The sequence below is a fragment of the Nicotiana tomentosiformis genome, chromosome 6 (assembly GCF_000390325.3).
Source record: "Nicotiana tomentosiformis chromosome 6, ASM39032v3, whole genome shotgun sequence".
NCBI lineage: Eukaryota > Viridiplantae > Streptophyta > Magnoliopsida > Solanales > Solanaceae > Nicotiana > Nicotiana tomentosiformis.
In genome coordinates this window covers 2722979-2738372 of record NC_090817.1, presented here as the reverse complement: position 1 = coordinate 2738372, position 15394 = coordinate 2722979, and the positions used below count along the sequence as shown (strand labels likewise).

The 15394-nt window shown below is 40.4% G+C and overlaps 1 protein-coding gene across 1 annotated transcript; it reads left to right on the top strand.

Moving 5' to 3' along the window:
* The first annotated feature begins 4524 nt into the window (after positions 1-4524).
* LOC138893481 (uncharacterized) lies at positions 4525-13669 on the top strand. Its single transcript, XM_070178098.1, has 3 exons — positions 4525-4993; positions 5672-6010; positions 13557-13669. Exons 1-3 carry the CDS (start codon positions 4525-4527, stop codon positions 13667-13669), a joined length of 921 nt encoding a protein of 306 aa, XP_070034199.1.
* Positions 13670-15394: the final 1725 nt, after the last annotated feature.

Below are 15394 nucleotides of genomic sequence, written 5' to 3'. Positions count from 1 at the left end.
TAGAAGAAGAAAACAATAATTTCTCTCAATTCCCTCCTCCCTTATTTTTTTTCTCCTTCTCCCTCCCCCTTTCTCCTCACATTTCTCTTTTATTTATAGAAAAATAAAATCGGAATTCTTTTCATATTATTTTATTTTATTTTATTACTTTATTATTTTTTAATTAAAAAGAATTCCCACTTTCCATTTTTTTCTTTTTAAAAAAATAACTCCCCACTTTTCTTTACTTTTATTTTTTAAATTTCTCACTTTTTACTTTTTTTTTTATTATTTTTCACTTATTTTACTTTTCTTTTTTTAAATTTCCACTTATCTTACTTTTATTTTTTTAATTTCTACTTTCTCGTACTTTTTTTAAAAAACAATTTCAGTTACCTTTACTTTTATTTTTTAATTCCAACTTCTTTTACTTTTTATTTTTAAAATTTTCACATTCTTTTACTTTTATTTTTTAATTTTTCACTCTCTTTTACTTTTTTTTAAAAACCATTTCCGCCTACTTTTACTTTTATTTTTTTTATTCCATACTTTTAATTATCCTATTATTTTATTCCCATCCGAAAATTTAAAAAATCGGTTTTGTTTAATTTATTGTATTAAAAAATAAAAATAATACTAATAGTAATAATTTGACCTTTTAAATTATTATTAATTCTTACCCTATATAAAAAATGTAACAAAGCTAAAAACAATATATATTAAATTTCTAAAAGTAATTACATAGTAGAAGGTGGTAAAAATTCAAATATAGTCAAAAATTAGGTGCTCACAGCCCCTCTTTGCTTGAAAACATGAAGAGTTTTCAGATAAAGACTAGGTGAGCCATGTGACTAATTTTTGACCAAACCGTTATTCAAAAGTAAAAGAAATAAAAGATAGGGTGCAACCGAGTCTTGATTTTGGACAACCTACATATCCCGGGTTATAGAAAAATCAGGTCACGTGTAGTTCAAGGAGAATGGTGGAATGATGAGTTTAGAAGTCGAGTAAGGTTCTGTCGAGGCTCCAGTCCGCGGTCCTGCTATTATATCAGGAAAAAAAAACTCAACAAGCCTATCAGCTATGAGTTATAAGATTCATATCTATGAGTCTTCTGAAACTTGATCTTGAGTTTTGACTGGTTCTTCATGCATACTATGATCTAAACCTTGATGCTCGCTAGTTGTAGGTGATAGTTCATTGTTCTATAGCTTCTTCTAATCAAAACGGGACTTCAATGCTCATGGCTTCATTCATGTCTTGAGCATTCCACATCTTTTCAACTACTTTTGCATTTTGGATTCACCTATTTTTTCTTTTCTTTTATTTTGAATTGAGACTTCTTCTTTTGGTCATCTCGAACCATGTGCCTCGAGGTAAAACTTACTCAAACACCAAAACAAAAAAACGAGCAAAATTTTTCTGCCACAGTTTGCACTAGGAAAATTTCGTAAGTTATTGTAACAAAATTCTAAACTATTGTAGCAATAAAAGGTCGGGAATGGTGAACCCCAAAAAAAGAGAGACTGGGGAATGGAGACCCTATGTCTAAAATGAAAGAAACGAGGGAGGGGAGACCATATATTAGAAAAGCGACTAGGGATTAATGTACCCTGATACTGGTAAGGAAATGTAACCAGGGGTTGGTACCATGTATTACTGAAAAGAATGTAGTCATGGGATGTCGTCCTGTATTACTGAAAGGAAATGTAACCAGGGGATGACACTCTGTATTACGGAAAATAAATGTAAATAGGGGTCGGTGCCCTATATTACTGAAATGAAAATGAATCCCCTGGGAGAAAAGGTTCTACCTGGATTAAACTGCGAAAAGCGAGCCTGGGCGAAGAGTACTTCTACCCGGAATATGAGCTGGATCCCCCTAGGCGAAAAGCTTCTACCTGAGTTAAGCTACGTAAAACAACCTAAGCGAAGAGTACTTCTACCCGTAACTATGATCTAGATCCCCCTAGGCGAAAAGGTTCTACCTGGGTTAAGCTACGTAAAACAACCTGAGCGAAGAGTACTTTTACTCGGAATTATGAGCTGGATCCACCTAGGCGAAAATTTTCTACCTGGGTTAAGCTACATAAAACATCCTAAGCGAAGAGTACTTCTACTCGAAAACTATGAGTTGGATCCCCCAAGGCGAAAAGGTTCTACCTGAGTTAAGCTATGAAAAACAACATGGGCAAAGAGTACTTCTTGTAACGACCTCGCCGGTCCTTTTGAGAGTAATAGCCCCTATCCCCTATTAACTTCTTTCTCCATATCTATTTCTGCTATTGTGACTTGCCTGGATGATTGGTTTTGAGTTTCGGAGTGGTTTGGTATACTTAGTCCCTAAATGAGAGCTTAAGCCTTAGGATTTGGACCATAGTCTAAAGTGTGTGAAGACGACTCCGGAATGGAATTCCATCAGTTTCGTTAGCTCCGTTAGGTGATTTTGTGTTCAGGGGCGTATCTGGATTGTGTTTTGGAGGTCCGTAGCTCATTTAGGTTTGAAATGGCGAAAGTTAATTTTTTGGAGTTTTGGGCCGGTAGTGAAATTTTTTATATCGGAGTCGGAATCCGATTCCGTAAGTTGAAATATGTCTGTAATATCAAATATGACTTGCGTGCAAAATTTGAGGTCAATCGGACTTGGTTTGATAGATTTCGGTATCGGTTGTAGAATTTTGAAATTTCAAGTTCTTTAAGTTTGAATTGGAAGGTGATTCGTGATTTTAGCATTTTTTTGATGTGATTTGAGAGCTCGACTAAGTTCGTATGGTGTTTTAGGACTTGTTGTATGTTTGGTTGAGGTCCCGGGGGCCTCGGGTGAGTTTCGGATGCTTAACGGATCACTTTTGGACTTTGTAAGATAGTAGATTTCTGGTGTTCGGTTGCAGGCATTTTCTTCATCGCATTCGCGAGGGAGTCCTCGCATTCGCGTAAGGTATCCTGAAGGGCAGCTGAATTTATCTTCACGTCCATGATGTCGATCTCGCGGTCGCGAAGGTGTGGAACCTCGAAGTTACGTATTCGCGACACGATCCTCGCATTCGCGAAGAAGAATTGGAGGCAGGCGAGATTTTTGTTCTTCGCGTTCGCGAAGGGTCAAGCTGAGTGGTCTTCGCGTTTGCGACATGTGTATCGCGTTCGTGATGGACGAATTTTGGGCCGAAGTAAATTGTACTTCGTGAACGTGAGGGTATGGCCGCGTTCGCGAAGAAGGACGCGTCTGGGCAGTATTAAAGTTCCAAAAAAATGGAGGTTATGCCATTTTTATCAAAAACTTAAGTTGGGAGCTCGGATTTTAGACGAGGGATTAAGGGATTTTCAGAGATATCGATTGGGTAGTGATTCTTAACTCCTTTATGGTTATATTCCACTAATCCATGCTTGAATTCATCGTTTAATTTTGGATTTGGGGTGAAAATTGAGAAAAGTTCTAGGCCGAATTTTGGGGTTTTGATCGAGATTTTGGTATCGGACTTGAGTAAATTTTGGTACGAGTAAACTCGTGAGTGAATGGGTGTTCGTATTTTATAACTTTTATCCGATTCCGAGACGTGGGCCCTACGGACAATTTTTGAGTTAATTTCAGAACTTTTGTTAAATGTTGATTTCATTAATTAGATAAGTCTATTATGGTTGTATTTATGATATGTAATTGCTTTTGGCTATATTTGGGTCATTCAGAGCCGGATATTCGTGGGAAAAGCATTGTGACCGATTGATTGAGCTTGGTTCGAGGTAAGTGGCTTGCCTAACCTTGTGTTAGAGACTTTTTCCTTAGGATATTTCGATATTATTTGGTGTGTGGGCACCGTGTATGTGAGGTGACGAGTACGTACACGGGCTATTATTGCAAAAATCCTGTTTATCCTTTTTAAATCATAAATGGTTTCTCTTATTGAATTGCACTAATAATGTTTAATTGTTTAGTTTAGACTAGAAAAGCATGCCTACGTATTTTAAATGCCTAATTGACATTTTGTGCGTCATGCTTAGTTAAATCCCTATTTTCCTTATCTGTGATTAGTGTAAACTGTATAATTTGAGGCCATACCTTTCATTGTATCTTGCATTGCATATTTAAATTGGGACTACCAGTTTCTAAGAATGTTCAGCACCTTAGCTCAGACTAGATTGATTCCACTTGCTCCTGCCACATCTCAGGCCGGGGGAGGAGAACAGACTCCCGTCGTTGGTACTCCAGAGCAGTGGGTTTAGGTCGACCAGGTTCCGGAGGTTGTAATAATGCAGCCGGTAGCTCCAGCTCAACCCGAGGTTAGGGTAGCATCTTCTGAGGCAGAGCACCTCAGGCTTGAGAGGTACAAAAAGTACCACCCACCTACTTTCAGCGGGCTAGACTCAGATGATGCTCTGGGTTTTCTTGAGGAGTGTCATCGTATTCTCCACACTATCGGTATTGTGGAGACGAGTGGGTTTTCTTTCACCGCTTTCCAGCTGAGGGGAGCGGCATATCAGTAGTGACGTGCCTATGAGCTGAGTAGTCCGGACAAGGCAACCTCACTCACTTGGACTCAGTTTTCAGAGATGATTTTGCGTGAGTACGTTCCCCAAAGCCTCAGGGATGCTTGGCACGCAGAGTTTGAGCAGTTGCGTCAGGGTGCTATGATTGTGTCGGAGTATGCAGTCAGTTTCAGTGAGTTAGCTCGCCATGCATTGGCTCTAGTTGCTACAATCAGAGAGAGGGTTCGTCGCTTCATTGAGGGACTCTTCCCCAGTATTCGGACCAGTATGGCTAGGGAGTTGGAGATGAACATCACTTATCAAAAAACAGTGAGCATTGCCAGGAGAGTGGAGGGCATGCTTTCTCGGGACAAAGAGAAGAGAAAGGCCAAGAGGTCTCGAGAGACTGGTCATTATTCAGAAGCTCGGGCTCCAGCAACACGCTATGGTAAGGGCTTTGTGAGTCTCCTTGTTCATTCAGCTCTTCCAGCAGTCAGCGGTGTTCCAGCTCCTCCTAGACCTCAAGAGCCCTATTATGCACCGCCAGTAGCCAGTATGCCTCTTACTTGGGGTGCTATTACCAGCTAGTCCAACAGGCCAGGTCCGAGTCAGTCTCAGCCACCGCGTCCTCCAAGGGGTTGTTTTGAGTGTGGTGACACTCGTCACATGGTTAGAGATTGCCCCAAAGCCAGGAGGGGTTTACCTCCACAGACTTATCAGCCTCCACGTGCTCCACCGGTTCCTTCGGCCATTCTTCCAGCACCACCTGCCACCCCACCTCCTCAGCCAGCTCGAGGTGGAGGTCGGGGAGGTCGAGGTCACCCTAGAGGGGGAGTCCAGGCCAGGTACTATGCCCTTCCAGCCCGTTCAGAGGTCGTTGCTTCAGATTCGGTCATTACAGGTATCGTCCCTGTCTGTCATAGGGATACATCGATATTATTTGGCCCATGCTCTACGTATTCATATGTGTCTTCTTATTTTACTCCATATTTGGGGATATCTCGGGATTCTTTGAGTTCCCCTATTTATGTATCTACTCTTGTGGGAGATTCTCTTGTTGTGTACTGCGTGTATCGGTCGTGTTGGGTTAATTTTAGTGGTTTTGAGACCAGAGCCGATTTATTATTGCTCAGCATGGTGGACTTTCATATTATTTTGGGCATGGACTAGTTGTCGCCCCATTATGCTATTCTTGATAGTCACGCTAAAACTGTTATGATGGCTATGCTAGGTTTACTGCGATTAGAGTGGAGAGGTACCTTAAAGTATACTCCCAGCATAGTTATTTATCTTCTTAAAGCTCAACGAATGGTTGAGAAGGGGTGTGACGCGTATCTATCTTATGTGAGAGATGTAAGTATTGATAGCCCTACAATTGAGTCAGTTCTAGTAGTAAGGGACTTTCTAGATGTGTTTCCAGCTAATCATTCGAGCATGCCGCCCGACAGAGATATTGATTCCGGCATTGATTTGTTGTCGGGCACTCAGCCCATTTCTATTCCTCCCGACCGTATGGATCTTCCTGAGTTGAAGGAGTTGAAGGAGCAGTTGCAGGAGTTACTTGATAAGGGTTTCATCAGGCCCAGTGTATCACCTTGGGGTGCTCCGGTATTATTTGTGAAGAAAAAGGATGGTTCTATGCGTATGTGTATTGATTACCGCCAGTTGAACAAAGTCACAGTGAAGAACAGGTACCCATTCCCTCGTATTGATGATTTATTTGATCAGTTACAGGGTCTTTTCCAAGATTGACTTGCGTTCTGGCTATAATCAGTTGAAGATTCGGGAGCCGGACATCCCGAAGACTACTTTCCGGACCAGATACGGTCACTATGAGTTTCTTGTCATGTCATTTGGGCTGACCAGTCCCCCAGCAGCCTTTATGCATTTAATGCATAGCGTGTTCCGGCCTTATCTTGATTCCTTCGTCATTGTATTTATTGACGACATCTTGGTATATTCCTGGTCTCGGGAAGATCATGAGCAACACTTGAGGACTGCACTTCAGACCTTGAGAGAAAAGAAGTTGTATGCAAAATTTTCAAAGTGTGAGTTTGGTTAGACTCAGTGGCATTCTTGGGTCATATATTATCGAGTGAGGGGATCCAGGTGGATCCGAAGAAGATTGAAGCAGTGCAGAGTTGGCCCAGGCCGTCCTCAGCTATGGAGATTCAGAGTTTTCTTGGTTTGGCGGGGTATTACCGTCGCTTTGTAGAGGTATTTTCATCTATTGCGGCACCTATGACCAGATTAATCCAGAAGTGTGCTCCGTTCAGGTGGACCGAGGAGTGTGTGGAGAGCTTTCAGAAGCTCAAGATAGCTTTGACTATAGCCCCAATATTAGTACTGCCTACAAGTTCGAGTTCCTACACTGTCTACTGTGATGCCTCGAGGATTGGCCTTGGAGCGATATTGATGCAGGACGGTAGGGTGATTGCCTACGCTTCTAGACAGTTGAAGGTGCATGAGAAGAATTATCTGATTCATGATCTCGAGTTAGCATCTATTGTTCAAGCCCTAAAGATCTAGCATCATTATTTGTATGACGTTCCGTGTGAGATTTACACTGATCACCGGAGTTTGTAGCACTTGTTCAGGCAGAAGGATCTTAATTAGCACCGGCAGAGGTGGTTGGAGCTACTTAAAGACTATGATATCACTATATTATACCACCCGGGGAAGGCCAATGTAGTGGACGACACCTTGAGTCGCCGGGCAGAGAGTTTGGGGAGTTTAGTGTATCTTCCGGTAGCTGAAAGGCCCTTAGCCTTGGATGTTCAGGCCTTAGCCAGCCAGTTCGTGAGATTGGATATTTCAGAGCCTAGCTGGGTATTAGCTTGTGAGGTTGCTCAGTCTTCTCTTTATGACCGTATCAGGGAGCACCAGTATGATGATCCTCATCATCTAGTTCTTCAGGACAGGGTTAGGCGAGGTGATGCCAGAGATGTGACTATTGGTAATGATGGTGTGATAAGGATATAGGGCCGGTTCTGTGTGCCCAATGTATATGGGTTTTGGGAGTTGATTCTCGAGGAGGCCCACTGCTCACGGTACTCCATTCATCCCGATGTCGCGAAGATGTACTAGGATTTGAGATAATACTATTGGTGGAGGAGGGTGAAGAAGGGTATAGTTGGGTTTGTGGCCAAGTGTCTTAACTGTCAGCAGGTCAAATATGAGCACCAGAGGCTGGGTGGATTACTTAAGAGGTTAGAGATCCCAGAGTGGAAGTGGGAGCGGATCACCATGGACTTTATAGTTGGACTTCCACAGACTTTGAGAAAGTTCGATGCTATTTGGGTGATCGTGGATCGGCTGACCAAGTCAGCTCATTTTATTCCAGTATTGACCACTTATTCTTCTGAGAGGCTGGCTGAGATTTATATCGGAGAGATTGTCCGCCTTCATGGTATTCCAGTATCCATTATTTCAGACAGAGGTACACAGTTCACATCACGGTTTTGGAGAGCCATACAGCGGGAGTTGGGTACTAGGGTGGAGCTGAGCACAACCTTTCACCCTCAGACGGACGGGCAGTCCGAGCGCACGATTCAGATTCTTGAGGATATGCTATGTGCCTGTGTGATGGAGTTTAGAGGGTTATGGGACCAATACTTGCCACTTGCATAGTTTTCTTACAACAACAGTTACCAGTCCAGCATTCAGATGGCACCGTTTGAAGCTTTGTATGGTAGGCGGTGCCGGTCCCCAGTGGGATGGTTTGAGTCGGGCGAGGCCCGATTGTTGGGTACAGATTTGGTCCAGGATGCCCTGGATAAGGTGAAGGTGATTGAGGAGAGACTTTGCACAGCCTAGTCCAGGCAGAAGAGTTATGCGGACCAAAAGGTTTGTGACTTTGCATTTATGGTTGGTGAGAGGGACTTGCTTCGGGTATCGCCTATGAAGGGTGTCATGAGGTTCGGGAAGAAAGGAAAGCTGAGCCTGAGGTTCATTAGTCCTTTTGAGATATTGCAGCGAGTTGGGGAGGTTTCTTATGAGCTTTCCTTATCTCCCAGCCTAGCAGGAGTTCATCCGGTATTCCACGTGTCTATGCTCCGAAAGTATCAAGATGATCCGACTCATGTATTGGATTTCAGCTCAGTCCAGTTGGACAAGGATCTATCTTATGTTAAGGAGCCAGTAGTCATTTTTGACAGGAAGGTTAGAAAGCTCAGGTTAAAGAATATTGCTTCAGTAAAGTTCCAGTGGAGAGGCCAGTCGGTCGAGGAGGCGACTTGGGAGACCGAGCAGGATATGCGCAGCCACTACCCTCATCTTTTCACAGATTCAGCTATGTCTTTATACTCGTTCGAGGATGAACGATTGTTTTAAGAAGGGGATGATGTAACGACCCGGCCGATCGTTTTGAGAGTAATAGACTCGATACCCTATTAACTTCTTTCCCCATATCTATTTATGCTATTGTGACTTGCCGGTATGATTAGTTTTGAGTTTCGGAGTGTTTTGGGACACTTAGTCCCTAAACGAGAGCTTAAGCCTTAGGATTTGGACAGTAGTCAGAACTGTATAAAGACGACTATGGAATGGAATTCCATCAGTTCCATTAGCTCCATTAAGTGATTTTGGGTTTAGGGGCGTGTCCGGATTATGGTTTGGAGGTCCGTAGCTCATTTAGGCTTGAAATGGCGAAAGTCGAACTTTTGGAGTTTTGGGCCGGTAGTGGAATTTTTTATATCGGGATCGGAATCCAATTTCGGAAGTTGGAATAGGTCCGTAATATTGAATATGACTTGCGTGCAAAATTTGGGGTCAATCGGACGTGGTTTGATAGGTTTCGGCATCGATTGTAGAATTTTGAAATTTCAAGTTCTTTAAGTTTGAATTGGAAGGTGATTCGTGATTTTAGCATTTGTTTTGATGTGATTTGAGAGCTCGACTAAATTTGTATGGTGTTTTAGGACTTGTTGCTATGTTTGGTTGAGGTCCCGGGGGCCTCCGGTGAGTTTCAGATGCTTAACAGATCACTTTTGCACTTTGAAAGATAGCAGATTTTTGGTGTTCTGTTGCAGGCATTTTCTTCATCGCGTTCGCGAGGGAGTCCTCACATTCGCGTAAGGTATATGGAAGGGCATCTGAATTTCTCTTCACGTACGCAATGTCGATCTCGCATTCGCGAAGGTGTGGAACCTCGAAGCTACACGTTCGCGACATGGTCCTCGCATTCGCAAAGAAGAACTGGAGGCAGGCGAGATTTTCATTCTTCGTGTTCGCGATGGAGATCCCGCGTTCACAAAGGGTCAAGCTGAGTGGTCCTCGCATTCGCGACATTTGCATCGCGTTCACGATGGAGGATGTTTGGGCCGAAGTAAATTGTACTTCGCGAACGCGAGGGTATGGCCGCGTTCGCGAAGAAGGATGCGTCTGGACAGTATTAAAGTTCCAAAAAAACTGAGATTATGCCTTTTTTTATCAAAAACTTAAGTTGGGAGCTCGGATTTTGGATGAGGGATTAAGGGATTTTCAGAGATATTGATTGGGTATCGATTCTTAACTTCTTTATGGTTATATTTCAGTAATATATACTTGAATTCATCGTTTAATTTCGGATTTGAGGTGAAAAATTGAGAAAAATTCTTAAGCCGAATTTTGGGGTTTTGATAGAGATTTTGGTATCAGATTTGAGCAATTTTGGTACGAGTAAATTCGTGAGTGAATGAGTGTTCGTATTTTGTAACTTTTACCTGATTTCGAGACGTGGGCCCCACAGGCAAAGTTTGAGTTAATTTCGGATTTTTTGTTAAATGTTGATTTCATTAATTAGATGAGTCTATTATGGTTGTATTTATGATATGTAGTTTCTTTTGGCTAGATTTGGGTCATTCAGAGTCGGATATTCGTAGGAAACGCATTGTGACCGATTGATTAAGCTTGGTTCGAGGTAAGTGGCTTGCCTAACCTTGTGTTGGAGACTTTTTCCTTAGGATATTTCGATATTATTTGGTGTGTGGGCACAGTGTACGTGAGGTGACGAGTACGTACACGGGCTATTATTGCAAAAATCCCATTTATCCTTTTTAAATCATAAATGGTTTCTCTTATTGAATTGCACTAATAATGTTTAATTGTTTAGTTTAGACTGGAAAAGCATACTTACGTATTTTAACTGCCTAATTGACAGTTTGTGCATCATGCTTAGTTAAATCCATATTTTCCTTATCTGTGATTAGTGTAAACTGTATAATTCGAGGCTATACATGTCTTTGTATCTTGCATTGCATATTTAAATTGGGACTACGGGCGTATTCCGGGAGATCCCCCAACACTGCATATTTACTTTGGGACTACGGACGTATTCCGGAAGATCCCCTAGCATTGCATATTTAAATTGGGACTACGGACGTATTTCGGGAGATCCCCTAGCACTTCATATTTACTTTGGGACTACAAACGTTTTTCGAGAGATCCCCTTGTACTGCATATTCATTTGGAACTACAGGACGACATCCCAGGAGATTCCCCATTGTGTTTACTTTAATCTGAGCCGAGGGCTCCTTTAATTGTTAAATTTTCGAGAATTTCTTTAACTGTATTACCGTAAATTTTACTTATATCTTTTACTGTTTAATTTATTATATTTACTACGGTAGGGCCTTGACCTGACCTCGTCACTACTCGACTGAGGTTAGGCTTGGTACTTACTGGGTACCATTGTGGTGCACTCATGCTACTCTCTGCATATGTTTTTCATGTGCAGATCTAGGTGCACCTTATCAGCCGTACTATCGGTGAGCTGGGACAGCTTTGGAGACTTCAAGTTATATCTGCCGTATTCGCAGACCTCAGAGTCCCCTTCTACTCTTTCTCATGTCCATTATTTTATGTATCTTCCTTGTTAGATTCTGATGTATAGAGACACTAGATTTTTCCTTCTGTAGTTTGTGATTCACGATGTTCCGTGTTTTGGAGATTATTGTGTATTTTTTGAATAGTTGGTTAAATTTATATTTTTATTTCATTAGTCCTCAAAGTGTTAGGCTTACCTAGTCGTAGAGACTAGGTATCGTCACGACGTCACACAGAGGGAAAATTAGGTCGTGACACTTCTACCCGGAAACTATGAGCTGGATCCCCCTAGGCGAAAAAGTTCTACCTGGCTTAAGCTATGAAAAATAGCCTGGGCGAAGAGTATTTCTACCCGGAACTATGAGCTGGATCCCCCTAGGCAAAAAGGTTCTACCTGGGTTAAACTACGAAAAATATTCTGGGCAAAGAGTACTTCTACCCGGAACTATGAGTTGGATCCCCCTAGGCCAAAAGGTTCTAACTGGGTTAAGCTACGAAAAATAGTTTGGGCGAAGAGTACTTCTACCCGGAAACTATGAGCTGGATCCCCCTAGGAGACAGGGTTCTACCTGGGTTAAGCTATGAAAAACAGCCTGGGCGAAGAGTACTTCTACCCGAAAACTATGAGTTGGATCCCCCTAAGCGAAAAGGTTCTACCTGGGTTAAGCTATATAAAACAACCTGAGCGAAGAGTACTTCTACCCAGAACTATGAGCCGGATCCCCCTAGGCAAAAAGGTTCTACCTGGGTTAAGCTACGAAAAAGAGAGGTATGAGCAGTAGTAATGCATGCTAAAAATAAAATAAAGTGGAGATTTTGAGGAAACTTACCTTTGGTGACATTCGTCCTTTAGGAATCGCCATTCTGCACTCCTTTATTCCTGCTCCAAAAAAAAAAGAAAAATTGTGAGTTTTAAAAGTGGTGGTTGGTTTGTGGCCTTGATGTCTTTGGCAGCTTGGCTTTGTGCCCATCTTCTTTTGATGACGATTTCAACCTGTCACTAGATGTTTCGTGAATACCACTTGCATTTCTGGCCCCGGAGAGCCTTTGAATTTTCAAATTTTTACATGACGGTTGGTCGCGTGGGACTTAACATTTTCAGCTTTATTTTGCCTTTGTGGTATTTCACTTTCGAATTCTTTCCTCTAAAACTTTCAATTTCACAGCATTGGGAAACATTTGGCTTTTCCAACTTTGCCAAAACGGTTAGCCATTTGGTACTTAACCTATTCGACTTCATTTTTTATTGTAGGCACTTTCAATTTAATTTCCTCCTTTCGAGTGTTTTTGAATTCAAAGCATCAACCACCATGGAAAATCGGGGTTGACTTGATGCCCCTGCTGAGGCTGGGTGCCGCTTGAATATTAGCTTGTATCAAACAAAATCCTGGTAAATCAGTCTTGCCATCCCTTCTTCGCCTTAGTTTTGGAACAAAGTTAGACCGAAAGGGATTCAAAAAACAACAAACAATGGAATGGATAATGAATTTAGACAATAGGTATCCCTTTCGGGGAAAGGAAAGAAGGACTTATCTGGAGTACATACGGACTTCAATGAATATGACATGTCTTTTGGACTGGATGCCTGATCTATGTAAACCGTCCGAATCTCAGAAGTTCATCACAACTTTTGCATCGAAACCGAGAAACTTTGCCCAGGACTGTGTCGATGCCAATGGCTATAAAGATTCTTTTTTTTATCATTAGTGCCCTTTAAGGGTTTTCAACAGCTGACCTCTCTCATTTCTCTTCTCACCATCGCCTTATAGTGCCCTTTGCAGATTTCACTAACAAGACTCTTATTTTTATTTTCTCTGCTCGACATCGCTCTACGATGCCCGTGAGGGTTTTAATCAATAAGACTCTCTTATTTTATTTATTTCATTCAGTTGTATCACATCTAAGTAACTGTATCTTCCAATTCTTGAACATTCACGTTGATTGATCGGAAGGACTTGAAAATGATTTGGGTAAAAATGACTTGGATTGAATTACAATTTTGGAACCTTTAAGGCGAAACCATTGTCGAACCATTGTAAAATCTGCCCCAGTTTCATTTTTTTTTTTTTGGAAATATGGATTTTGTTTTTTGTGTGACTGAACCCAAGAGTGAGGCTGCCTACGTATCCTTTCGGAATCAAGTCGAACGTAGTTAAAGGAACCCTTTTTTATTTTTTTTTCTTTTTATTTTTCTTCTGTTTTGTTTTCTTTTCTCTTTCTTTTTCCTCTTCTTTTTTTATTTTTCATTTTCTTTTTGTATTTTGTTTTTGTTTTTTTTTTCTCTTTTTTTTCTTTTTCAATAACACTTTCAGGTTTCAAAGAGGGTGATCAAAGAAAAGTAACCGGCTCAAAGGTTTTGCAAAGGGTTGATAGTGTTTGGGTAGCGAGAATGAAAGCCTTCTTCATCCAAACCGGAGAACATTAATGCTATATAGAGGATCTAGCATAGTACCTTTTGATTACACCCGCATTGACAGTTGTTTCAGGGACATTTCCTTCGATGCTTTCCAGGTACAACGCTCCCTTTTGGCAGTACTCTTGCTACAATGTATGGACCTTTTCAATTTGGAGCCAATTTTTCTTTAGATGTTCTGATTCTTTGTTTTGTTTTCTTAAATTTATCTTCATTGCATTTTGATTCCTGATTTATTATTTCGAAGTCTGATAGCGTTTTAAGATCTGGGCATGAAGTCCGCAAGCATGTCATGTTATTAAAATTTGCATTAACAGAACTGAAAAGAGAATAAGGAAGGTGACAATATTAAGAAAAAAGACATTCCTGTACAATGAAATATTAATTTCATATGATTTGATTTTTTTAAAAATTTTAAAGATAGAAGAGTTTACATGAGAAAGTAATACAATAAAAGTAAAACGTCCGGATTACACCCTAAAATAATTAAGACGCAGAAAAGATAGCAAGACCGGCTACCGAGACTCCCATCTGACAGAGAAATTTTCAGGTTTGGCGCCCGTTTTTAGGTTTCTCTTCTGTCGCGACAATGGCTACTGTTGCTTTTAGTGTTGGATCAAATTCCTCATCTTCAATGATCATTCCGACTATTGGCCCATTGGTGTGAGTAGGAAGAGGATTGTTCATCATATTAGGGGCTTCTTCATCTCTAAGCATTATTGCCTTGACCTCAATGAGGTCTTCCACTGCTCTTTTAAGAGTCCAACAGTCTTCCGTATCTCTTTTGGTACAAGCTCGAATGTGATTCACCAACAGGGGTGAAATGATTCCTTCTGGGAGACATTTTGTTATTTGAATTTTTTTTTTTTTTTTTTTTTCCATATCTTAGTTTCTTTTTCTTTTTTTTGTTTTTTGCTCTTTGTTTTTCTCTGATATTTTATGTTACTCTTTTCTTTCTTTTTCACTCAATTTTTTTTCTTTTTTCGGTTTATTTTTTTACTCAATTTATTTATGGCTATGATCGAATCTGATAGGGATTGCCTACGTATCTCATATCCGGTGAGAATCAGACCCGCGTAGTTCAAGAAGATCGGGAATGGAGTAAATAAACTAATTTTTTTTTACTTAATTTTTATAACACTCAGACTATGAAAGCGTTTAGAAAAAGAATATTTTTTTTTCTTTTGGAATTTTCGAAGGAAAGACTTTTAAAGAGGAAATAAAGCATTTTTGGATTTTTGGTTTTGATTTATTTTTTAAAATTTTTTGAAATAAAGACTTCTAAAGAAGAAAGAAAATATTTTTGGATATTTGATTTTTTGAATTTCTGGGCAAAAGACTTTTAAAAATGGTGGAAATGTTTTTTCTTTTTTGGATTTTGATTTGATTTGATTTCTTTTTTTTCAAATGAAAAACTTCTACAAAGAAAAACTATTTTTGGGTGTAAAAAGTTTCTTATCTTCTATTTGTTTGGATTTTTCTAAGAAAAGATTAAAGAAGGAATTAAAGAATTTTTTTTTTTTGGATTTTTAAAAATTGGGGCCGGAACCGATGAGGATTGCCTATGTATCTCACATCCGGGGAGAATCAGACCCGCATAATTCGGTCGCTTTTGACACAATAGGGAAAACATGATTTTTTTGACTCATTTTGAAATGACTTTTCTTTTTCTCTTTTTTTTCAAAATTTTGGCAGAGTTTCTAGATTTTTCAAATACCCGGATTTTTGGAAACCGGA

Bases quoted from the DNA above. Each gene is read 5' to 3' on its own strand.
- LOC138893481 (XM_070178098.1), top strand. From the start codon at position 4,525: ATGATTTTGCGTGAGTACGTTCCCCAAAGCCTCAGGGATGCTTGGCAC. The intron at 4,994-5,671 runs GTATGCCTCTTA...TGGCTATGCTAG, and splicing joins TTATGCACCGCCAGTAGCCA to GTTTACTGCGATTAGAGTGG. The intron at 6,011-13,556 runs GTTTCATCAGGC...TAACACTTTCAG, and splicing joins GCAGGAGTTACTTGATAAGG to GTTTCAAAGAGGGTGATCAA.